A 24747-nucleotide genomic window follows, 5' to 3' on the forward strand; every position below is an offset into this window, starting at 1 on the left:
GCCTCTTGCGCTGGTTACAAAACTATTAATACTGTCTTTCAGCTACTTAGGCCATCTGTTTGGAAGGGATACACTATCACATAGAGGCAAGACTAATCAACTCAGAGAATTAAGTAATAACTGGTGAACATTTCTTGAGGACGTTCATTTGACAACCTTTAAAACAAGGTTCTTAACATTTTTATGTTGTGGATCCTTTTGGAAGTCTGGTGAGACCCATTTTTTTAAAAAAAATTTTTTGATGCATAAAATAAGATACATGGGATTACAAAAGAAACCAATTATGTTGAAATGCAGTTATTAAAATACTTTAAAAAAAACCAAGTTTGTGGGCCCCAGGTTAAGAAACCCTGCTTTAAAAGGATAATACAATTCGAAAGTAGTTTTTGGATAAAATAGTGAAATAACTTCATTAAATCAAAAATTAAAAGGAAAAATAACTATGCAATTAATGCATTGCTTTACATTATTTGTGATGACCTGCTTTCTGCAAACTTTCTATCATTTGATGGATCAGATAAGATATTATAGGGAATGAGTTGAGAAAGACCATTGGATATACCTGAGAAAAAATTATTCAGTATATGTTTTTCATATTGCATTCTATGTATATTATGTCTGGTACTGTTAGAGTCAAGGAGGAAGAAGGCATACAGTGTTCAGGCATTTATATGCAGTTACCTCCCAGGATGTGAACAAGCATTAAAATATTTCTTGGGGGACAGCTAGGTGGCCCAGTGAATGGAGCACCAGCCCTGAAGTCAGGAGGATCTGAGTTCAAATTCCACTTCAGGCACCTGACACTTATTAGCTGTGTGACCTTGGGCAAGTCACTTAACCGCAATTGTCTTGCCTTCCCCCCTCCAAAAAAAATAAAAATAAGATAAAATAAAATATTCTCTTGGAGGGCAGAACCAACATGGCAAAGTAGCAAGAAATAAAGTAAGATTCCCCCACCCCAAAAAAACCTCTATCTCCTCTAAATAGATCTAGAAAGTGTACTAGACCAAATCCTGATGGGGAAACCCAAAAAAAGAAACCCACAGTGAGTCATTTTTCTAGCCTAGATCAACATAGACAGAAAAGTCACTGGACACTGGGGATGGGATCGGTCTGGCTAGAAGAGGATGTGCAGCAGGGCATGGTGGTCAGAAGAAGCGATACAAGGACACTCTCAAGGTCTCTCTCAAGAACTTTGGAATTGACTGTGCAGCATGGGAGACACTGGCACAGGACCGCTTAGCATGACGTGCCCACATCAGGAAGGGGGTGCTGTGCACTTTGAGCAAAGCAGAATTGAGACAAATGTAGGATGTGCAAATTTGGGATATCCACCCCAAATATTCACATGAACTATCTCTGCCCTACCTGTGGTGGATCATTCGGAGCTCATATTGGTCTGATCAGCCACAGTCAGACACACCGAAACTTCACTTTATCATAGTGATGTCACTGTGGTCCACTTTGAAGACAAAGGACAACAACCAACCCTATCTTTTTTTCATGTGTAGGATTATATTCAGCTTTTCTGGAAAGGTATTCTTGGCTATAAGCCTGCATCCTTCCTCTTATGGAATATTGTATCACAAATGGTCCACTCCTTTACAGTAGTAGCTTCTGTTGTTGTTCAGTGTTCAAATCTTCATGTCCCCATTTGGGATTTTTCATAACGAAGGTACCAGAATGGGTTGCCATTTTCTTCTCTAGCTCATTTGCAGATGAGAAACTGAGGCAAACAGGGTTAAGTGATTTGTGAGGGTTATATAGCTAGTAAGTGTCTGATGCAAGATGAGTGTTTCTGACACCAGGCCAGGCACTCTATCCACTGTGCCACCTGGCTGCCATAGTGGTAACTACCAAACCTTAAATGTGATCCTAACTGTGGCTCCTTTGTGCCTTCCTTGGAGCTGCTTGTCGTATTTTTCCTTTGACCTGGAGCCTCTGGATTTTGACTGTAATTTTCCTGGGAGTTTTCATTTGAGAGTTTCTTTTAGGAGGTAACTGATGATTTCTTTCTATTTCCACTTTGCCCTCTGAATCTAAGAGGAATGGGCTGATTATTGAAATATGATATCTAGGCTCTTGTTTTGGTCATGTCATTCAGATAGGCCTGTGATTCTTATTTTTTTCCTCCTTACTTTGTTTTTCAGGTCATTTGTTCTTACATAAGATATATTACATTTTCTTCTGTTTTTTTTTTTTTTGGTCTTTTGACTTTAATATTTCTTACTGTCTCATGAAGTCATTGGCTACTATATGGCTCATTTTAATATTCAGAGACTTTGTTGCTTGAACAAGGTTTTATTATTATTATTATTTCTTAGGTCAGGCAGTTAATTCCCTTTCCAATTCTTTCTTCCATAGTTCTCATTTCTCTTCTAATTTTTTCCTCTAACTCTCTCATTTCATTGACAAAAAATAGACTCTTTTTTAAACTCTTTGAGCCTTTGCTTATAGATATTTTATTTAGAGATTTTTACTTCTTCTACATTTGTATCTGGAGCTTCCCACCATTCTAATAGCTTTTTATGATGAGATTATTTATCTTTGTTTGCTCATTCTTCTGACCTTACTCCAAGACTTCTGAATTATTTTTAGGCCTGAGCTCTGTATACTTCCAGAGGGAAAGTCTGGATTGGTCCTTCTGCTGCCTTCTTGGGGTATAGAGTATCCTCTTGTACCAAGACCTCAAGGACAGCTCAAGCTAGGAATCTGAAAGCTTTCAATGATCCCTAAGTGGTCTAATCCAGAGCAAAGTCTAATCATTGTCTAGGGACCTTGCTCTGAGTTCTACAAGTTCCTCATCTGAGTTTGTATGTGAGTAGTAGTAGACTACTGCTGTACTAAGTCATAATCATCTAACTCAGAAGCTCTGCTGGTTCAAAGTGCTGAAACAAACTCCCTTTTGGTCTGGGATTCCTGCTGTGGTTATTCTTCTGCAGGCTTCAGACTGGATTATAAGCTGAAACTGAGACGTGCTCTGCTATCGGCATCTTGGGCCTTTTCCACTACTGTTTGTTTCTCATCATACATTGCTCGCAAGCAGCCACTCCTTACTCTGGACCACCACTGCTGGACACAGGTGCCCTCCTCAGTCCACTCTGGATCTGTGACCTAGAACAGGAGAGTTGGCAATAAAGATGTCCTAAATCCTACATGAAGTAGTATGGTATGGGTCCAGATAATCAATCCATACTTTGTTGCATCTCAGCTTCAGAGGCTGCATTGAGTGCACAATTATCTGCAAACAGAAAATCATGCACCAACACTCCCTCCACTTTGGTCTTGGCTTGTAGCCTTTTCAAATCGAAGAACTTGCAGTTGACCTTGATACCATGTTCATCCTCATTGAAAGCATTTGTCAACATGGCTGAAAACATCATGCTAAAAAGCATGGGAGCAAGCACACAGCCCTGTTTCACTCCATTGGTGACTGGGAAGGCACATGAACATTGTCCATTATCCAGAACCCAGGCAAACATGCCATCATGAAATTGGCATGCAATATTGATGAACTTCTCCAGGAAACCAAATTTTGACATAATTTTCCATAAGCCCTCATGACGAAGAGTTTCAAAGGCTTTGGTCAGATCTACAAACCTTGTGTACAGACCTCTGTTCTGCTCCTGGCATTTCTCCTGGAGTTGTCGGGCAGCAAACACCATACTGACTGTTCCTTGGCCCTTTCTGAAGCCACTGGCTCTCAGGTATATGACCATCTTCCAGGTGAAGGATCAGCCTATTAATGAGGACTCTAGCAAGAACTTTGCCAGCAGTGACTAAGAGAGAGATCCTGCTGTGATTGTTGCAGGACAATCTATTCCCTTTACCCTTATAGAGATCGACAATGGAGGCATCCTTGAACTCCTGGGGGATAACTTCCTCTTCCCATATAACCTGAAAAATTTCAGTCAGCTGTTGTATGGGCAATGGTCCCCCTACTTTGTAAATCTCAGCTGGAATAGAATCAGCACCATGTACTTTGCCACATGAAAGGAGCCTAGTGGCCCTCCAAACTTCTTCTTCAGTTGGAAGTTCAACTAAGGAGAAACTGACTTCAATCTGAGGTTAACAGTCAATGGTCTCAGAACTGATTGATGATGGTCTGTTGAGAGCACTATGGAACTGTTCAGCCCATCTCTCTAAGATCATGTCCTTATCACTAATCAATGTGGCTCCATCAGCACTGAGTAGTTATGATGCACCATAGTTCCATAAGTAGCTTTCAGGGAATAATAAAAACACTTTGGATTGTAACTATCAGCATAAAACTGAATTTCATCTTCCTTCTTACTGAGCCAGGCATCCTGCATCTTTCTAAGCTTTGTTTGAACTTTGGTTTTGATGGAATTAAATGCTACCTTCTTAGAGGTGGATGAACTGCCCTGCTGGTAAATCCTGTGGAGTTCTCATTTTTCATTTAGCAGCTTCTGAATTTCCCCATCATCTTCATCAAACCAATCTTGATGTTTGCGAGTGTTCTGACCCAGAGGAGCAAATGCAGTGCTGTACACCAGATCTGTGAAAGCTGCCCACTCCTTTTCTGCTCCACTGTTGCCAGCTGTATGTTGGCTCAACTTTCCCACCAAATCAGCAGCAAACTCTTCACACTCAGAGAAGAGCTTTAATTTGTTGACATTAATTCTTCTGGTAGTCATTTTGCCTTGGGAGCAGAACTTTTGATGAATGCAAATATTTAGTTTGGAAAGCATAAGTCTATGATCAGTTCAGCACTCTGCACCATAAATTGCCTTTGTCACTCTCACATCTTGTCTGTCTCTTCTCCTTATAATCACATAATCTATTAGATACTAATGTTTGCTGCGAGGGAAAACATGAAGTTTTATTGCATTTAGGTAAATGGAAGACAGTGTTGGTGATGAGAAGGTCATGTGATGCACAAATCTTCAGCAGTAAATGACCACTGCTATTGCTGTTTCCAACTCCATTCCTCCCTAGGACTCCCTGCCAAGTCTGGTAGTCTGAGCCTACTCTAGCATTAAAGTTGTCCAGAATTATAAGCTTGTCCTCTTTTGGTACATTGACGATAAGGGTCTCTAGGTCTTCATAAAATTTTTCTTTGTCTTCATCACGATTTGTCATGGTGGGAGCATAGGCACTGATGATGGTGGCATGTTGTTTTCCTGCAAGTGGCAATTGCATCATCATGAGCTTGTCATTCACTCCTTTTGGCAGGCATACCAGCTTGCTGATTAGATTAGTTTTGATTGCAAAACCATGCCAGCTTCACGTGCTCCCCTTCACTGCACCCACTCCAGAAAAAGGTGTATTCAACTCCAAGCTGACTTTCATTTGCCAACTTTGTTTCACTCAGGCCTGCTATCTGGATGCAATACCTATTGAGTTCTCTTGCAACAAGAGCAATTCTTCTTTCAGGTCTACTGGATTTTGTGTTGTCTATTAGTGTGCACACATTCCCTGTGCCAATGGTGAGTGGAATCATCTTTGCAGATATTTTCATACATTTTGTACATTTTTTTGTGTGTGTTTCTACTGCATATTGGGATTCCCTGCCTGCTGTGGTAATCAGAACAGGGTTGGGGAAGCAGACAATGTTTAGGACCCTTTTTCTAGCCCCCTTCCTCACACCAGGAGGTGAGCAGTGTGATCTTAAAAGGCTGCTCAGACACTCACAGGGCTGCCGAGTTCCACTGCTGCTTCCAGTGGGAAATGACCCTATGTTTTGGGCCGCCTATGTGGAGGGTTGTGACTACAGCTCCGAGTGTATCCATACCTGCTGCTTCATCACTTGCCTGAAGCCACAGGACTTTGAGGCATAATAGTGAAATGGTGATGTGTTTTAATTTGTGTGTAAATCGGATTTAAGTGAGGCAGAGTTGCATGAAGTCGTCAGCCTAGTCATCATAGTCCAGTGGCAGGACAGAGTCAAGATGGCTGGCAATGACTTAGGATGCAGTGGATGACCTTGGCATCTTCAGTGTCTAACCAAGCTTTAAGCACTCCATATCACCTGCTTCATCTGCCTTCATGGCCGTAAGAACAAATTGCCCTCATCCGCCCATTCCACCAGAGGAAGTCTTTACATGCTTGGGGTAGACACCCCCCTAACTCACCAATGGATTTGAGACCCCTTGATTACCCTCAACCTGGTTTGGCCCATCTGCCAAAATGGTTTATTAAAGTGTGGCCACTGCGCATGCTGTGCAGGTGAGAGTTACATGGAACAGGTGGACACCAAAGGTGGAAAGAGCCCCGAAAAAGGCTCAGGAGCCAACACACCAAAGGTACTGGTCCTCCCTGAACACACCCTACACCCCAACATATGAAGAAAAGATATAGATCTTTAATGAATAGAGCACTTCCAAGCATTCCTGCTAAAAAGACCAAAGCTGTATTGAAACTTAGAAGTTCAAACATAAGAGTTACGAGAAACATAAAGAGATAAACTAATGAACAATGATAAAGGACTAAACAGATGAACTGCTAACATTTTTTATATAGGGAGATGATATATATGTCCCTTCTGAACTCTATCTTCATCATAGGAGTATAGAGGGAGTCTCATTGGATAATATCTCAGAATTATTCTGTTATGTTATGATGATCTTAAGAGAAGAAGGAAAACAGAAGAAAAGAAAAGGATGCTTAGGGGAAATATCTTACGATTACGTAAGGTGTTGTAGGGTGTTGAAGCAGAAGTCTATACAAACAATGGTGGGAGTTAAGGGGTGAGTGATTGATACTTGAACCTCACTTTTGTCTGAACTGGTCAACACACACACCCAAACTCACAAGGTTGGATGCAGAAACATATTTCACTCAAGATGAAAATAGGAGGAAGAGGAAAAGGAGATTAAGGGAGGCATTAGTTCTAAGCAAAATAAACTCTAAGAATATACAAATATATTTATAACTCCTTTTGAGGTGTCAAAGAATGGGTATTTGAGAGGGTACCCATAAATTGGGGAAGTGCTGAATAAGTTATGATACAGAAATGTAATGGAATACTAATGTGCTTTAAGATATGATGGAGATGACTTTAGAGAAGCCTGGGAAAACTCATATGAATGAAGCAAAGTAAAGTGAATGGACCCAGGAAAAAATTATACAATGACAACAATATGGTAAAGACAAACAACTCTAAAAGAATTGGGAACTCTGATCAGTTTAATGATCAGCCATAATTCCAGAAGGTTAATAATGAAACTTCTGGATAGAGGAAAGACTCAGAGTATCGAATGATACACACATACATATTTATATAGGTATTTAAATTCATATATAAATACACTTACATATGTGGAAATATACATTGTGCATGTGTGTGTGTGTGTGTGTGTGTGTGTGTGTATCCCCCTTTTGGACATGGCCAATATAGAATTTTTAAAAATTTTGTTTGACTGTATACATTTATAACAGGAGTTTTGCTTTTCTTTTGGTCTCAATGGGGAGTAGGGAGGGTAGGAAGGAGAAAAGGTAGATTTTTCTGATTGAAAAAACTGACATTAAAATTAATTGACTAGCTTTAAAAAGAAAACAAAAGAAATGACCTCTCTGGGTCCCCTTAGCAGACCTCTGCCAACAGCACAGTTACATCAAAGGGTGGAACTAGAAATAACAGGGAAAAAAGACACAACAACAAATTTCCATTTGACATAAGGAAAAACTTACTAATGATTAGAAGAGTCAAAAGGTGGATTGTAAGAAGGAGAGGGGCAGAAAAAAAGCGTTCTTTTGATGCTCCTCATTATTATTTGTCAGAGCAGTAGGAGATTTGATCTTGGATTGGTTGTGACCAGGTTGGACTGTTTCTTGGGTAATTAGATTCAAACAAGAGTTAAGAGAGTTCATAATCAGGATGACAATGTCCTTTTATGAGGAAGAGTGACTGAAGGTGAGGAGAGTGAGTATGGAGCCATTGTGGATGTTTGGCATTCTCTAAAGTCAGGAGCTTGACCTTGTATTTGCAGGAGCATTGAAGCACTGGACCTGGAAGCTGGTAGAAGCTGGTGCATGAAGCCTTGAAACCATATGCAACCTGAGGTTCTACATTCCAGTTCCCACTTCTTATCTCCACATAGTCATTTTAGCATCTAGGGAACAGTAATAATGGAACTGTGAAATATGAGCTGTCTGACTGAGACAAAAGTCTTGGGTTAGGAAGAAAGCAAAAAGGGAAAATTCAACTGACCCAGAGTTTGGATACGACTTGAAAGTAGTCAAGTGCATGCCTGTCAATCAGCTGATTAGCATTTGTTAAGCATTTGTGAATACTTCAGTGTCAGGGGCAACTTTCATATTTGATTCGAATACTAGCACAGTTGTGATACCAATTAATTTCATTTTGTTTTGTTGATGTTGATGTTGTGGTTGTTGAGTCACTTTCCAGTTGTGTCCAACTCTTCATGATCCCATTTAGGGTTTTCTTGGCAAAGACACTGAAGTGTTTTGCCATTTCCTTCTCCAGATCATTTTACAGATGAGGAACAGAGGCAAACAGGGTTAAATGAGTTGCCCAGAGTCCCAAACCTAGATAGTATCTGAGGCAGGATTTGAACCCAGAAAAATGAGTCTTTTTGACTCCAGGCCTGTTTCTCTATCACTGTACCACCTACTTGCCCCATTTTACTTTACATAGATGCATCATGGTTTTTAGTTTATGTAATTTTAATTTTTTCTCAGTCACATGTAAATAAAAATTTTTAGTATTCATTGTTTAAAAATTTGAGGTCCAAATTCTCTCCCTTCTTTCTCTCTCCCTGCATTGAGAAGACAAGTACTTTGATATAAATTATATATATATAAGTTATGCAACGCATATTTCCATATTAGTCATGTTGCAAAATAAAACAGATAAAAAGCCAAGAATAATAGAGAAAATTAAAAAAAGTAGGCTTCAATCTTCATTCATACACCATCAGTTTTTTCTCTGGAAGTGGAAGGCATTTTTCATCATAAGTCTTTTGGAATTGTCTAGGATCATTGTATTGCTGAGAATGGCCAAGTCATTCATAGGTGATCATCGTACCATATTGCTATTACTGTGCATAGTATTCTTATGGTTCTGCTCACTTCACTTTGCATCAGTTTATTTAAGTCTTCCCAGGTTTTTCTGAAAGCATCCTATACACATCATTTCTTTTTTAAAAATTAATTAATTTTTAGTCTTCAACATTCACTTCCATAAGATTTTAGGTTCTAAATTTTCTCCCCCTCCCCCTCCCTCCTTCCCTCCCTCCCTTCCTCCTCCTTCTCCCTCTGGTATAGGCTCTGCATATACATTGATATTAAACATATTTTCACATTAATCAAATTGTAAAGAACAATTAGAATCAGTGGGAAGAGAAAGAAGAAACAAACAAAAAAAGAGAGCAAATAGTATACTTCGATCTGCATTCAGACTCCATAATTCTTTCTCTGGATATGGATAGCATTTTCCATCATGAGATTTTTGGAGTTGTCTTAGATCTCTGAATTCCTGAGAAGAGCTAACTCTATCAAAGTTAGTCTTCACACAAGGTTGCTGTTACCATGTACAGTGTTCTCCTGATTCTGCTCACTTCACTCAGCATCAGTTCATGTAAATCTTTCGAAGGTTTTCCTGAAGTCTGCGTGCTCATCATTTCTTATGAAACAATAGTATTCCATTACATTCATATACCACAACTTCTTCAATTGATGGGCACCTCCCTCAATTTCCAATTCTTTGCCACCACAGAAAGAGCTGCTATAAATATTTTTGTACATGTGGGTCCTTTTCCCATTTTTATGATCTTTTTGGGATACAGAACTAGAAGTGCTATTGCTGGGTCAAAGGTTGTGGAACTATGACATAGTTCCAAATTGCTCTCCAGAATGGTTGGATCAGTTCAGAACTCCACCAACAATGCATTAGTGATCCAATTTTCCCACATCTTCTCCAGCATTTATCATTTTCCTGTTTTGTCATGTTAACCAATATGATAGGTATGATGTGGTACCTTAGAATTGCTTTGATTTGCATTTCTGTAATTAATAATGATTTAGAGAATTTTTTCATGTAACTATAGATAGCTTTAGTTTCTTCCTCTGAAAACTGCTTGTTCAAATCCTTTGACCATTTATCAGTTGGGGAATAACTTGTATTCTTATAAATTTGACTCAGTTCTCTATGTATTTCAGAAAGGAGGCCTTTATTGGAGATACTGGTTGTAAAAATTGTTTCCTAGCTTTCTGCTTCTCTTCTAATCTTGGTTGCATTGGCTTTGTTTGCTGCACATCATTTCTTATGGCATAATAGTATTCCATTATATGCTGCAACATTTTCAGCCTTCCCCAGATGATGGACATCCTTCAATTTCCAATTCTTTGCCACCACAAAAAGCTCTGCCATAAAATATTTTTATGAAATAGGTCCTTTTTTCATTTTTGAAAATGTCTTGGGGATATACACCTAGACATGGTATTGCTGGGTCAAAGGGTATGCACAGTTTTATAGCCCTCTGGGCATAGTTCAAAATTACTCCAGAATGGTTGGGTCATTTGGATTAGATCAACTCTACTAGTGCATTAACGTCCCTATTTTTTTGTATCCCCTCCAACACTTGTCATTTTCCTTTTCTGTCACATTAGCCAATATGATAGGTGTGAGATGGTACCTTGGAGTTGTTTTCATTTGTATTTCTCTAATTAATAGTGATTTAGAGCATTGTTTCATATGACTATAGATAACTTTGATTTCTTCTTTTGAATACTGCCTGTTCATGTCCTTTGATAGTTTATCAATTGGGAAATGACTTGTATTCTTATAAATTTGACTCAGTTTTGCATATATTTGAGAAATTAGGCCTTTATCAAAGAAATCTGCTATAAAAACATTTCCCCCCTAGTTTTCTGCTAATTTCTACTCTTGGCTGCATTGGTTTTGTTTGTGCAAAATATTTTTTCACTTAATGTAATCAGAATTATAGACTTTACATTCCATAATGCTCTTTGTCTCTTGTTTGGTCATAAATCCTTCCCTTATCCAAAGATCTGACAGGTAAACTATTCCAAACTCTTCTAATTTGTTTATAATATCACCCTTTATGTCTAAATCATGTACCCATTTTTCTTTATTTTGGTACATAGTATGAGATATTGGTGTATATATCTAGTTTCTGTCAAACTGCTTTTCAGTTTGGAGTGATTTCTTGTCTCAAAATCTTTGATCTTTGGGCTTGTGAAATAGCAGATTATGATGGTCATTTACTATTGTGTGTTACATACCTAATTTATGCCACTGATTCACCACTCTATTTCTTAGCCAGTACCAGATTGTTTTGATGATTACCGCTTTGTAATACAGTTTGAGATCTGATACAACTAGACCACCTTCCTTCAAATTTTTTTTTTGCATTGTTTCCCTTCATCATGGTTTTTCAAATACTACGTTGGCTGATCACCAGCTCTGGCAAAGAAAGTCTTTAAGTGTGGGACAGTGATGGATGTTGTTTGAATATCAGTCTGGTTAAGTTTGTAAAGATTCATCACTAAGAGGTTGGTCACAAAGTGATAAAGTTTTTGGGGCCGTAGCAATTCTAGAAGAATGTCTATTAAAGAAAAGTGGGCTTTTGATCTCCATTGGTAGTGGGAGTACCCACAGAGGTGAAATCATAGATCTTTCAAATATCAAAATGAGTATGATGATAGGCCACAAAGATTTATTAGGAATATGCCATGAATGTTATTAGTATAGTGTCCCAATTTATCAGTATTAACAGATCTTTCAGGCTATGTAATTGTTTCTCATTGCGTTACCATAGAAACATGACTTCTCTCAAAGATTTTATTTTGAGTCCTAATTTTAAAGTTATTTTTGGTTGTATTGGAATATAAATAAACAGCATTTATAAGCTGGGTTTTATTTAATCACTTTGAAGATATGAAATACTTTTTTTTCAAATTAATTTCACTTTTAGTGAAGTATCTAATTATATAATCTAGTATCATTTAAATCAATGAATGACCTCTTCTCTAATTGAGAAAGAGATGAACAAAAACCCAATTTAGCTATAGAAATTAGACCTTCACCATAAAAAGGTCTTATGAAGATTTCCTCCTAAATTGTGTTTTGAAGCTGACAGATTGGAAGTAGTAGATCAAATAATGATAGCTACACAGGACATTTTGGATTTAAAGCCCTTATCTGACCATGCTATTCTGCAGCTCTGACCATGCCATTTTTTAGCTCAAAAAATTCTAGTGACTCCCTATAAAATACAAAGTCATTTGTTTGGCATTCAACACCTTTCAAAGTTTGACTCTAGCCCAGTGCTTCTATGGGGTGACAACCCCATATAGGACTGTGAAAAATTTGGCAACAGTAAAAGGTTTCTGAGTATTATTAATAATTAATAATTATAATTATAATAATTATAATTAATTAAAAATCAAATGTAGTGAATCTGAGGCCCATGTTTCATCATGCAACTTCACTGCAGCCTTGGTTCTGAACACAAAGCATCCACACTTTGCACTGTGCTTGCTGTCACAGCCATGTAACACCAATGAATGCTGCAGAAATGCAAAAAGGGGTTGTGAGTGGAAAATGTTTAAGAATCTTTGCCTAACTTACCTGTTCAGACTTATCATATATGATACTTTTTCATGCACTTGTATTTTCCAGTTAAACTGACCTCTGCTGTTATACAAACTATCTTGGTACCTAGAATGTACCCCTTCCTCTATCCCTTAGAATCTCCACCTTCTTTCAAAACTCACTTCAGATAACTTTAACCTCTCTACTCTGACCTCTCGTCTCCCATCTCCAGCTGCCTAATGGGCCTCTGAACTGAATGTCATGGAGACATCTTAAATTTAGTATATTCAACAATGAACTCATCTTCCCCCCATCTCCATGGTTAATGTCAGAATTCTGTTAGTTCAGATTGAATGTTGGAATGAAATGAGGTACTCTTGAGTCATTGAACATATTAAAACAAGGAGGTTTACTTTGCCCTAACATAGGAAAGATCTGCAACAGGAATACAATGACACTGAGATTCCCCTGGACATGGCCTCCCTCATCTCCATTTGGAAACTGGTTGTCAGGACGTGATAAGGTTACTTGTGTGACCCTCAGAAATCCATCATGTCTGAGGACACTAAATTCCACGTGACTGGGATTTTGTTTGCCATTAGATGACTAGGAACCTCCATCGGGGAAGCCAGGGCCAGTCAAGTCCCAGGGATAGACACTGTTTTAGGTCTTTGTCCTAGACTTACCCCATGTTGGTTGTGGGGAAGGGAGAGGGAAGATAGGGAAGGAAGCTGCATTGGAAAGTCAATCACATAGGCTGATCAGGTCACTGGGCAGCTTTGTCCTCTTTTAGGTAAAGTTTCTCCATGTTGTAGGTGGGAGGATAGAAATTGTGTCTGGTCTTGTCATATTCCAAGTCTTTCTTTCTTCCTGTTGAGGGTGCCACCATCCTCTCAGTCAGCAAAGGTCCACAATGTAGGTGTCATCCTCAACTCCTCTCTCTCTCTCTCTCTCTCTCTCTCTCTCTCTCTCTCTCTCTCTCTCTCTCCCTCTCTCCCTCCCTCCCTCCCTCCCTCTCTCTCTCTTCCCTCCCTCCCTCTCTCTCTCTTCCCTCCCTCCCTCTCTCTCTCTCTCTCTCTCTCTCTCTCTCTCTCTTTCTCTCTCTCACCCCCAATATCCAATCTGTTGCCAAGGTCTGTCAATTCTGCCTTCACAGCAATTTTTATTCATGGTGTCCCCAAAATGTTAGTGAAACTTTAAACTATTAAGTTTAATGCTTTGTATATCTCCCCTTTGGGATAAATACAGTATATAACCCCTTCTCTCCTGACATTCTGCCTCTTCCCTTCTTTCCCCCCATGCTCATTGCAGGCCTTATTGATTCACATCTGGAATACTGCAATAGCATGACAGTTGATCTCCCTGCCTCAAGTGTCTCCCTTTTCCAGTCCATCCTCCTCTCAGCTATAAAATTGATCTTCCTTAATCACAGATCTGAACATGTCACCACACCTCTCCCCATTCAATAAGCTTCAGTGTTTTACTGTAACCTCCAAGATAACATACAAAATCCTGTTTAGTGTTCAAAGTCCTTATAACCTGTTCTCCTCCTACCTTTAGAGATTTCTTGCACCTTCTTCTCCCTTCATATATCCTGCAATTCAGTGATACAGGCCTCCCTTCTGTTCTCACAAGATACCCTAAATCCCAACACAGAGCATTTTCACTGGCTGTCTTCCATGCTTTTTGAAGAAGGTGGGATGTTAGCTGGGGTTTGAAAGAAGCCAGGGAGGGCAGAAGATAGAGATAAAGAGGGAGAGAATTCAAGTCATGGGGGACAAATGTAGATAGCAAGGGTTACTTCATGGAGCATGCTGAGAGTTTCTATTCCTTGCTCTATGTCCAAGTGCAGATTTTGGAGGGGTCTGCTTTTGACCATGTGGGATTTGTCACCCAAGGTTGTGCATGTAGAGATGATGAAGATCTTGAAGAGCTGATGACTCAGTGGATGTACAAAATGGATTAATCTACTTGTAGTTCTTCCTTTCCATCTATGAATCCTGTCAGGACTGTTCCCAGCTGCTTCCCAAGAAGGGGGATGGGGAAAAGAGACTAGTTCTGTCTTCTACCTCCAGCTTCATGGTAGCCATGAGTCTCTAAAGCATATGTCCTGGGGGCAGAGTCAAGATGCCAGAGTAAAGGCAGGGATTCACCTGAACTCTCTCAGATTTCCCTCCAAACAACATAAAAACAATGCTTCAAAACAAATTCTGAAGTAGCAGAATTAACAAAAGGACAGGGTGAAACAATTTTCTAGTACAAGACAACTTAGAAGGTAGGCAGGAAAAAAGTCAGTCTCACTGGGGTGAGACTGGATTGCAGTCTAGTATTGGCTATGCCCTAGCAAGCTAGCAGCAGGCCTTGGAGGTAACTGACCTCTTTCAGACTTCTCAGTCCACAGATGGTGAGGGGGTAGGGCAACTTGTCAGAAAGAGATTACAGGGGACTCTTTGCTGGCACTGGAAGCAAGATTCAGTTGCATTGCCCATACACAGGTCCAGGTCACAGCCCCAGGGCAAGGAGGAGCAGGAGTGGGGATCCTGGACACAGTTACAGGCTGGAAAATTGTACTTGTGGTGGTTCATAGACAGGAGCACTGGTCAGGAGAGCAGTGATCACACCTCTCCTTAAATCATACCACCTTGGAAGAACTAAAAACTTCTAGACCCCCAGAACCATCTTTGAAAACAGCAACATGGAAAACTTAAAGTTTGAGACAGTGCCCCTCCACCCTGGGAGCAGAGCCCAACTTTAACATAAAATTAAAAGTCAAGAAATAGGCCAGAAAAATGAGCAAACAACAGCAACAAAAATAACCTGGACACAGAAAGTTACAGTGATGACAGGGAAGATCAAAACACAAATTCAGAAGAAGACAACATGTCAAAACAGCTACATGCAAAGCCTCAAAGACAAATGTGAATTACTCTCAGGAGGGAAAAAAGAATTCCTGTAAGATGTAAGAATCAAATAAGAGAGGTAGAGGAGAAACTGAAAAAAGAAATGACAGTGGTGCAAGAAAATTATGAAAAAAAGAGTCAACAGCTTGGTAAAGGAGGCACAAAAAATAGTGGAGAAAATAACAACTTAAAAACAAACAAGTACAAGAAGCCAGAAAGAAACAATTCAAATATCATGGAGCCACAGTGAGGATAGCATGAGATTTAGCAGCTTCTATGTTAAAGATCAGAGGGCATGGAATATACCATTCCAGAGGGCAAATGAGCTGGGATTACAACTGAGAATCACCTATCCAAGAAAATTCAGAGGAAAAAATAGATAATCAATGAAATAGAGGGAATCCATACACATTCAGTTGGGCATAGAAATCTATCTTATCCTACAAGGAAGCAGGAGATGAGAGATATAAGAGAAGGGGTTGGGTTTGATAAAAGGGAGAGTAGATTAGGGGAGGTTATGGTTCGAAACAAAATACTTTTGAAGAAAGAAAGGGAAAAAGGAAGTAAGGAGACAGAGAAGGATAAATGGGGATGGGGGAAGTAGGATGGAGAGAAATTCACAGTTAGTAATTATAACTGTGAATGTGAATGAGGTGAACTCACCCATAAAATGCAAGTAGGTAGCCAAGTGGCAAAAAAGAAAGACAGTCCACCTCAAGGAGCTAACATCCTAATGGTAAGAAACAACACATAAAAGGAAGCTAAAGGGAGAGGGAAAGGGGAGAAAAGTGCTTGTGTTGGGTTGAGAGTAAGAAAGAAGCCTGAAGAATCAGGAGTCAAGAGTTGAATAAAGGAGTGAGCATGGCTGAACTGAGCACTTTCCTGAAAAATGGACATTTCAGGAAGAATTGACCAATCAGAAGAAGCACATGAGTGATTCTAACTGAAAAATTAGTAATTTTTGTTAGAAATTGTTGTTATGGAATATTCACTCCAAACTGTATTTTAGCATATGATGACATTTTTCTTCTGAATTCCTATGAATATTACCTTAAATTGTCTAGAGGCAACTAGGATAGAGCATTGAGTCTAGAGTTGGGAAGACCTGAATTCAAATCTGGTTTTAGACACTTAACTAGTTGTGTGACCCAGGGCACAATTAAAGAAACTGAGGCAGACAAAGGTTAAGTTGACTTCACTTTGAGTGAATATATACATATGTGTGTATACATACACACACACATATTTGTACATGTATGTATATATGTATGTGTATATATGTGTGTGTATAGTGTGTGTATGTGTATATATTTATCTATGTATATGTATACATATTTTGGACACAGGAGAAGAATTTCCAGCAACACTTTCAGCAGTTTTGGAGAAGACAGCTATTGATAAGAGGATTGGTCCAAGCTTGGCTATTTGACCAGAAATCATGTACTAGGAACTGTTTGGAAAATGCCAAACCTAAGTGAAATGTAAATCACATAATTAGTTGTTTTGTAAATTGCTTTATCTTTTCATGAGGTTTAAGTATCCGTATCCTAGCAGATTATAATAGTAGTTATGCTAAGTTACTGCATCTCTTTTAAATTTGTTTTAATCAAATACAAATTTATGCTTAACATTTCTTTTGTGTGTAGGAATAAATTACTTGTCCCATACCAGAATAATATTGTACATTGAGTATTTTTTTTACTCCTCCTTCTTGGGAAAAAACTAGACATGAACCATAAGTAAAATTGTCCCTGGCATGCCAGGGAGTAGGAGGAGGGCTGGGGTTAATAAGCCAAACATTGTGAAAACAAGGAGATTAGCTCCCTCATTGAAGGTCAGTATCCTTAGTTCTTAGTTTAGATCACATGCCTAGGTATAGAACAGGGAATGAGTATATATCCTCTGGGACTCCTATCCTATGTGAGCTCAGCAGTGGTTTCTCTAGTGTGTATATACACACATACAAATGCACACACATGCATATATGTACATGCACATACATGTATGTTCACATATGCGTGTGTGTATGTATATGTGTGTATCTATCTATTTATCTAGATAGATAGATACACACATATTAGCAAAACTAATTAAGTTAGATTCTTTCCCTACTTATACATGGATACATAGAAATGGGGAGGCTCAGTCTCATGTCTCCAAGAAGCTAGTTTTCCACTTTTGTGAGCAGTAGAAGTATAGTCAAAATAGTTATTCCTTTGATCTTCTATCTTTAAGAGGGGTATTTGGTTTAAAATTATATCTATTTACTTATTAGCCATTTGTGGATATGATTTTGTGGTTCTCCCTGATCACTCTAAATTTATTGTTCTTGTGTTTGTCTCTGGAGGGCCAGATGTGAGTAGTCTTGTTCTATGTCCCCATTCCCCCAGACCTGGCTCCTGTTAGACAATGCCAGTATTAAGGTTTAACACCCAGTTCTCTTTAGAACAGGCTGCTGAAACTCTGCTCCAAGCTTACTGATGCAGTACAGTTATAATTCCATTTTTCTCATCTCGAGTAGGTTTTTCTATGATAATATATAGAGAACTCCCTTTGCTACTCATTCATGTACCCTGACCCCATTGACCCACCAGTGAAAACCCTATGTAGACCTATGTAACCCTGAGTCCATAGTGACTCTAGGCCTTTGACCAGAGTATCCCAGGTATCTAGGCTACTACCTTGTATACTGCCTCATACACAGATGGTGGGGGTGAGGAAGGTTGAATGCGTTTCTTCTCTTAATGCTGCTGTCTGTCTGTCCATACTTATCCTTAACGTTGTGCCATTCACTGGAACACTACTCCAAATAGTTGACCTCAATTGACCCCACTGAGACATAGGGGTAGTTACCCGCCTACTTTTTACTAGCCCCTGTGAGAAGGGTTATTATGGAATCCTGTAGGAGTTGGTGCTCCCATTATCATCGACCCTTCTGAGAAGTCTAGACTAGAATAAAGGAAGATTACTAACCCCTTCGAAGCTGTCTTAGTGTCTTTCCTGTCTGACGAGATTAAGAGTGAACCTGTGCTAGCAGCCCCCTGTGTGCTAGTGTTTATCTGTCTTACATATATATAAATAAATACTCTATGTATATTATATGTATATATAAAATACTCTATGTATATTATGTATTATGTATGTCATATACACATATATACATATACAAAATACTCTATGTATATTATATATTTGGGCAGCTGGTTGGCATAGTGTGTAGAACACAGCGGAGTCAGGAGGACCAGAGTTCAAGTCTAGCCTCAGATACTTACAGTGTGACCTTCAGCAAGTCACTTAACCCTGCTTGCCTCAGTTTCCTTTTCTGTAAAATGAGTAGAAGACAATGGCAAATCACTCAGTTTCTTTGCCAAATGGGGTCACAAAGATTTGGACACACCTGAAATGACTGAAAAATAACAACAATAGCACCCGCAATAATAATCATATCATTTACATGTTGTTTCTCCTATGCGGAATGTGAGCTTCTTCAGAATGAGGACAGTGTTTTTGCTTTTCTTTGTATACTCAACATTCAGCCCAGAGGCTGGCACATAGTAAGCGCTTCATAAATGCTTGTTGACTGACTAATCAGGTAGTATTTAACCAACTAGCAATCTAAATGTCTGAATGCATATCTTTTTTTTAAAGCAAAGTTCATTTCATTAATGCTAATTACAATTTCTGTTTCACATATAACTTCCTTATCACATGAGAGCTGGAGTTGTTGCATGGTACTGTCAACTGTAGCTTAAGTGGTAAAATACATTGGCACAGGAATAACTGCAATTGGAAGAAGAAGGAGGAGGAGGAGGAGAAAAGAAGAAGAAAAGGAGAAGAAGGAGAAGAAGAAACAGACTGACCTTTTGTTGTCCCAGCCCTTTTCTCATGTGAAAGGAAGAAGGCAAGGAAGAATGAGATTTTGTCACCCCTGGCCTTACTCATCACAGTAATAAATGTGGAAGATGTCGTGTCCTAACATTTCCACGCATTTCAATTGAAGTGATCAGACTGTAGGTCTACTGAATAAGATTAGCACTTCATTCCTTTCCAGGGTACAGTCCTAACTGTCCTGGACTTTCTCTACAAGGCCCTAGAAGCCTCTTCACTTGGGAACCTCACTCTCTTTGCCTCAGGCTCTCTTGCATTGGAAGTACCCTCTTGGGACTTTCATTTTGATTGGTTGGTTCCTCCTAGAATCACTATGGGAATACACTGGTGGAAATTTTATTGACGTTTACCTTTGCTTTTGGTGATTTTGAGTCCCTTCACCATCTTGGTCATCTTCCTCCAGAATGCCCTCTAGCTTGTAAATATTTTTTCTAAAATAGAATTTAACATACCACTAGTCTTAGCAGAAAAAAATCAAGCACTACTAAAATTAAAATTACCTATCATTCTGCAGTGTGATGTTGCCACTTAGTGTAGTGGATAAAGAGCTGCCTGGGAATGCCATTTGTAATACCCACAGCAAGTGGTCATCCAGGCTCAAGTGAGGAGAAGCCCATTATCTTCTAAGGCAATGCATTTTACTTTTAGATGACCCTACTATCTGGAAAGTTTCCTTAACAGTCTAAGTCTTTTTTGCTATTTCTATTTATTTCTCTTTTCAAGTTGGTTTGGAAAAACCGTGGGTTCCTCAAGTCAATTTGATTGGATTCAATTTGATTCATTTCAGTTCAGCAAACACCTCTTACCACCTAACCTGAATAAGACACTGTACAAGAATGCGTGCTTTAAAAAAATTTTTTTGGTAGTGGAGTGATCTGGACTTATATTACCCCTGTGATATAACAGGGTTCTGATGCAGAAGAGCAACTGTGCTGTTCTTTTAAAAAATAGTTTTAGAAAGCTATGTGAGACATTGAAAGGGGTTAAGAGACTTGCCCAGAATTATATAGCCAGTTCGTTTCAGAGGTGAGACTTGAACCTAGGTCTTCATGACTTTCAGATTTTTTTAATCATTACTCTCATTCATAATTTAGTAACTGCTCAAGGCATAGTCTCCCTGGCCTTTTGACATTATTAAAAATTCAAATAATCCCTCCCAATGACTTAACAAAAGTAATTGAGAACAATCAAGTACTTTATTAGCCCTTGGATTCATAGAGAGTATACTTTGGGAAAGATTCTATATTTAGAGTTAGAATAGATCTTTGCTGTTGCTCATTAGTTTTCAGTATTGTCCAACTCTTTGTAACCCCATTTAGGGTTTCTTGGTAAAGATTCTGGAGTGGTTTGCCATTTCCTTCTCCAGCTCATTTTACAGATGAAGAAACTGAGGCAAACAGGGCTAAGTGACTTGCCCAGGGTCACACAGCTAGTAAGTATCTAGGTGAGGCCAGATTTGAACTCAGGAAGATGAGTCTTCCTGAATGGACCTTAGAGGCCAATTAGTCTAGCCCTTTCATTTAAAAGACAAGGAAACTGAGGTCCCAGAGGGGTGACATCTAAGAACACAAAGCAGAATCGGTATTTGAATCCAGGTCCTCTTCCTCCAAATTAAGCACACTTTCTACTGTACCACTCTGCACAAGACTAATGTCTGAGTGCTATGAAGGACATCAGAGCTAGGATAAGGTTCTCTTTACTCAGTTGTGTAGAGGTAGGTTCCAAAGGATAAAAGCTTGTTGTTCTTTCAGGATGATGCTAAGATCTTCTCCTTGGTGAAGACGAACTTAACCTATTTATCAATTTTGCCAAAGTTTTTTTAATTGTTTTGCCCAGAGAAACTAAACTTGAAGGAAAAAAACAACCTATTTTCAGATATCCAAAGGAATTAAGTAGGACCCAAAAGAAGACATTGGTTGGAAAACCACAGAAGGAGAATAATCTGATTAAAGCCAAATAGCTTCTTGCGTGAAACACTGCTTAACCCTTCAGGGCACAAAAATTCATGGATCTAGAGCTGGACACGACCCCAAAGCAGGAATTCTTAACATTTTTTTTTGCGTCAGGGACCCCTTTGGCAGCCTGAAACTTATAGACCTTTTCTCGGAAAATTCTTTTAATTGCATAAAATAACACGCATAGGATGACAAAGGAAGCCAATTATACTGAGAGTTAATAAAGTATGCTTTAAAAAAGTTCAGTCAATAAACACTTCTTAGTCCTACTGTTTCATTAATAAGCCTATTAATTTATTATCTCACTATCGCAAATCTCACCTCTTTGGATCCTTACAACACCCTGTGTGGCAGGTAGCGTTTCCCACGTTTTATAGTTTTTAAAACTGAAGTTAAAGTGACTTGTCTAGGGTCCTACAGGTCTTCCTGACTCTAGACTCAGAAGTCTATCCAGTGCATTACCCAGCCGCCTCTAGAAGGCAGTCCTTGTCCTGAAGGAGCTCACGGGTCTCCGTATCTAACTTTTGCTGGACCTACCTCTTTGGCGCTCAGTACCACCGTGACTTTGAACTCACACCAGGCTGAGCACTTTCAGGAATGCCCCGGACCCTCGTCCTCAGTCCGGGAAAGTAGCGGAACAGCTCTGCCTGGAGGTTGGGGGCTGGACCACGCCCCTCTGGGATTCCCCGCGCTGATTGGTGCCCTTGGGGAAGGGGGCGGAGCTCGAGTGCCACAGGTGGTCGCGAGCCTGGGGATGCGCGCTCGGCCCTGCGGGTGGGCCGCTAGGCGTCGCGCTGGAGTCGCGTCTCCGCGGTTGCCGGGGCGACAGTGCGGGGGTGCGCTTTGGGGGAAGGCTTGCGGGGTGGCTGGGGCAGAGGGGCGGGAGGGAGCGGCGGGGCCGGGGGGGTGTGGCTCCCGGGGCAGCGCGAGGGGCCCGCGCGGCGGCTCCCGGGGCAGCGCGAGGCGGCGGCGCTGCTGCTGCTCGCACTGGTGCGCCCGTCCGGAGGCGGCGGCGGCGGCGGCTGGCTCCGAGCGCCCCGGGGCGCGCGCTCAGGACCTGCGGAAGGCAGGCAGTGGCCGGGGCCAAGCCGGGTGGTCCGCGGGGGCAGCGAGCGAGGACCCCGAAGCCCCCCGCAGTGCCGCGACGCGGAGCCGGGGAGGGGGCGAGGGAGGCGGGCGCCTGGCAGCCCCCGGAATGACTCCGAGGGGCTCCCCTCTGGCGCCCCTGCTGCTCCTCTCTCTCCAAGGTAGGACCCCCCCACTCCCCTCCCTCCCAGGTGGTTTGGGCTCCAGCGGGTCGGGAAAGCCCAACTTTTGCTGGGGCCGTCTTGCTGCCCATCTGCTTATCCAGGGCCAGCCTGGTGCCTCCAGTAGTGCCCACGGTGGTTCGAGGGCGCATCTCTGCCCCCTGCCCCGGCGACCCGATTGATCCGCGGCACCTTCCACCCCCGTGCCGTCCTCTGTTCTGCCTGAAGATCGATCATCGCGCTCCCCCAGATTCCGCCTCTCACCCCACCCCACCCCACCCAAGTCTCCCGGCTGTCTGGAAACACAGACCCTTCTGCAGCCAGCTTGGGACGGCATTTGGAGCCAGCTTCCTAGGGCCAAGGATGAGCTTTTAAACGGATTCATCAAACTTGGTGTATGGGCTTCTACCCGTCTCTTAAAAATGTAGTGCAGACGCCGACACGTTCATTGATCTGTATTATAGATGGAAATGGGAGTTCTGCGAGCGGGTCAGCTTTGAGATTGACTCCGTGAGTGCAGTTTGTGCTTAAAATGAGAAGCGAGCTGCCCCCAGGCTTAGAGTCGGTTTTAAGTAGTGCCCTGCGTCTGCTCCACAGGGTTTGTGAAAGCGCCCCTTTTATGTGAAGCTTGTTAAGTTCAGAAGAAAAATTTGTTAAAAATTCCACAAACATGTAAGTGCTCTATGGTATTTATGATCAGAATAAGTACATGCCTCCCCTCCCCCCCATTTCTTTTAAAGTCTTCCTTAATTGAATTTTCTTTCTTACACCCTATGTGTCTTGTTTTCAGCTAAGATGCTTTCATAGTTTTGGCACTGGTTTTCTTCAAGGAAGCCTCTTTTCATCCATCCTCTTTCTCTGCTGCTTCACCTTGGGTAGAATATGTGTTCTGATTCAATCAGTAATGAAGATTTAAAGAGATTGGTTTTGAAAATTCATCTTTAAAAAGTTTTAATTAACTTTGCTTCCTTTTCTGGGAAACTTGAGGTTTGTCCAATTTTATATTGTAATTGCTTTGCTAATTTGGCTTCAGACTGGGAACCGACTGGGAACCAACTCTTGAGTTGTTACAACCTTGGGAGTGATTGGTTCGTTTAGTAGGGAAGAAGAAAACACTTGATGAAGTCCCTTTTCTCACAGAAACTGGTGAAGGCATAAATATCTACAGAGCACTTTTCTGGCAGTCCCCATGTGTAAATCAGTAATTATAAACAAAGAGTGATTTTGTGAGTATAGTATACATATGTATCATATTGTGTCTTCAGACTAGGTTTGGTAATGATTTTGTGAATATATATGTATATGTACACATATATATGTATATACATATATATGTGTATATATATGTCTGTGTGTATCTATATCTCTTTCATATTGTGTCTTTAAACTAGATTTGGTTGTGTTCCCAGATGGCTCAAGTGAGTAGGCTGCAATTCCTCTCCATGTGTGGTAGACTGCAGCTCTTCTGTTGGTTACTTTTCCTTTCTTACATCCTTTATGTGTTATATCCTGAAGAGTGAGTGGGCTTTTGCTTTAGCCTCTCCAACTAACCAACATTACTATAAACTGACATCTGAAGGACCGTGGGAGATTTGATTGTAGGGGCAGCTAGGTGGTACTTGCTATACTAGGCAGGAAGATCTGAGTTCAGATTTAGCCTCAGACAGTTGCTAATTGTGTGGTCCTGGGCAAATCTTGTAAACTCTGTCTCATTTTCTTTAGTCTCTAAAATGAGCATAATAGTACCTACCTCCTAGGGTGGTTGTGACGATCAAATGAGTTAATGATTGTAAATAGCAAGCGCTGTATAAATGTTAGCTATTATTATTTTTGTTGCTGTTATTTTCACCACTAGCCTAAGGTTTTGGTCAGTAACTGACCAAATTTATTATACCAAATAAGTGATACAATGCAGTATACTTCGCTTGTGCATTTTGGTTTGGAATATTTCTTAAGAACTGAAATGATTCAGTGATTCGACTGTTGTTGTTTCTGACTCTTCATAACCCCATTTGGAGTTTTGTTGGTAAATATACTGGAGTGGTTTGTCATTTTTTTCTGCAACTCATTTTACAGATGAGGAAACTGAGGCAAACAGGGTGAAGTGACTTGCCCAGGGTCACATGAGTAGTAAGTGTCTGAGGCTGAATTTGAACTCGGGTCTTCCTTACTTCAGGTCAGGCACTCAATCCACTGTGACACCTTGCTGCCTTGTA

At 40.4% G+C, this 24747-nt stretch overlaps 1 protein-coding gene and 1 long non-coding RNA gene across 4 annotated transcripts in view; one reads left to right on the forward strand and one right to left on the reverse strand.

Moving 5' to 3' along the window:
• Nucleotides 1-21923, reverse strand: part of LOC140506597 (uncharacterized) — a 42987-nt gene extending 21064 nt beyond the window's left edge. The window contains exons 1-2 of one of the 2 annotated variants that reach the window (XR_011967990.1): nucleotides 21822-21910; nucleotides 19680-19760 (exon numbers count right to left, since the gene is read on the reverse strand). This is a non-coding gene — a long non-coding RNA (uncharacterized lncRNA). Of the gene's footprint in view, nucleotides 1-19679; nucleotides 19761-21821 lie in introns of both variants that reach the window. The other variant, XR_011967992.1, reaches the window with a different exon arrangement.
• Nucleotides 21924-22018: 95 nt separating this feature from the next.
• Nucleotides 22019-24747, forward strand: part of IGSF11 (immunoglobulin superfamily member 11) — a 194225-nt gene continuing 191496 nt past the window's right edge. The window contains exon 1 of one of the 2 annotated variants that reach the window (XM_072613941.1): nucleotides 22019-22120. In XM_072613941.1, the coding sequence (XP_072470042.1) occupies nucleotides 22039-22120 (82 nt within the window). In that variant the 5' untranslated portion in view covers nucleotides 22019-22038. Of the gene's footprint in view, nucleotides 22121-22239; nucleotides 22532-24747 lie in introns of those variants that run through there. The other variant, XM_072613942.1, reaches the window with a different exon arrangement.

The sequence above is a fragment of the Notamacropus eugenii genome, chromosome 5, assembly GCF_028372415.1.
Source record: "Notamacropus eugenii isolate mMacEug1 chromosome 5, mMacEug1.pri_v2, whole genome shotgun sequence".
NCBI lineage: Eukaryota > Metazoa > Chordata > Mammalia > Diprotodontia > Macropodidae > Notamacropus > Notamacropus eugenii.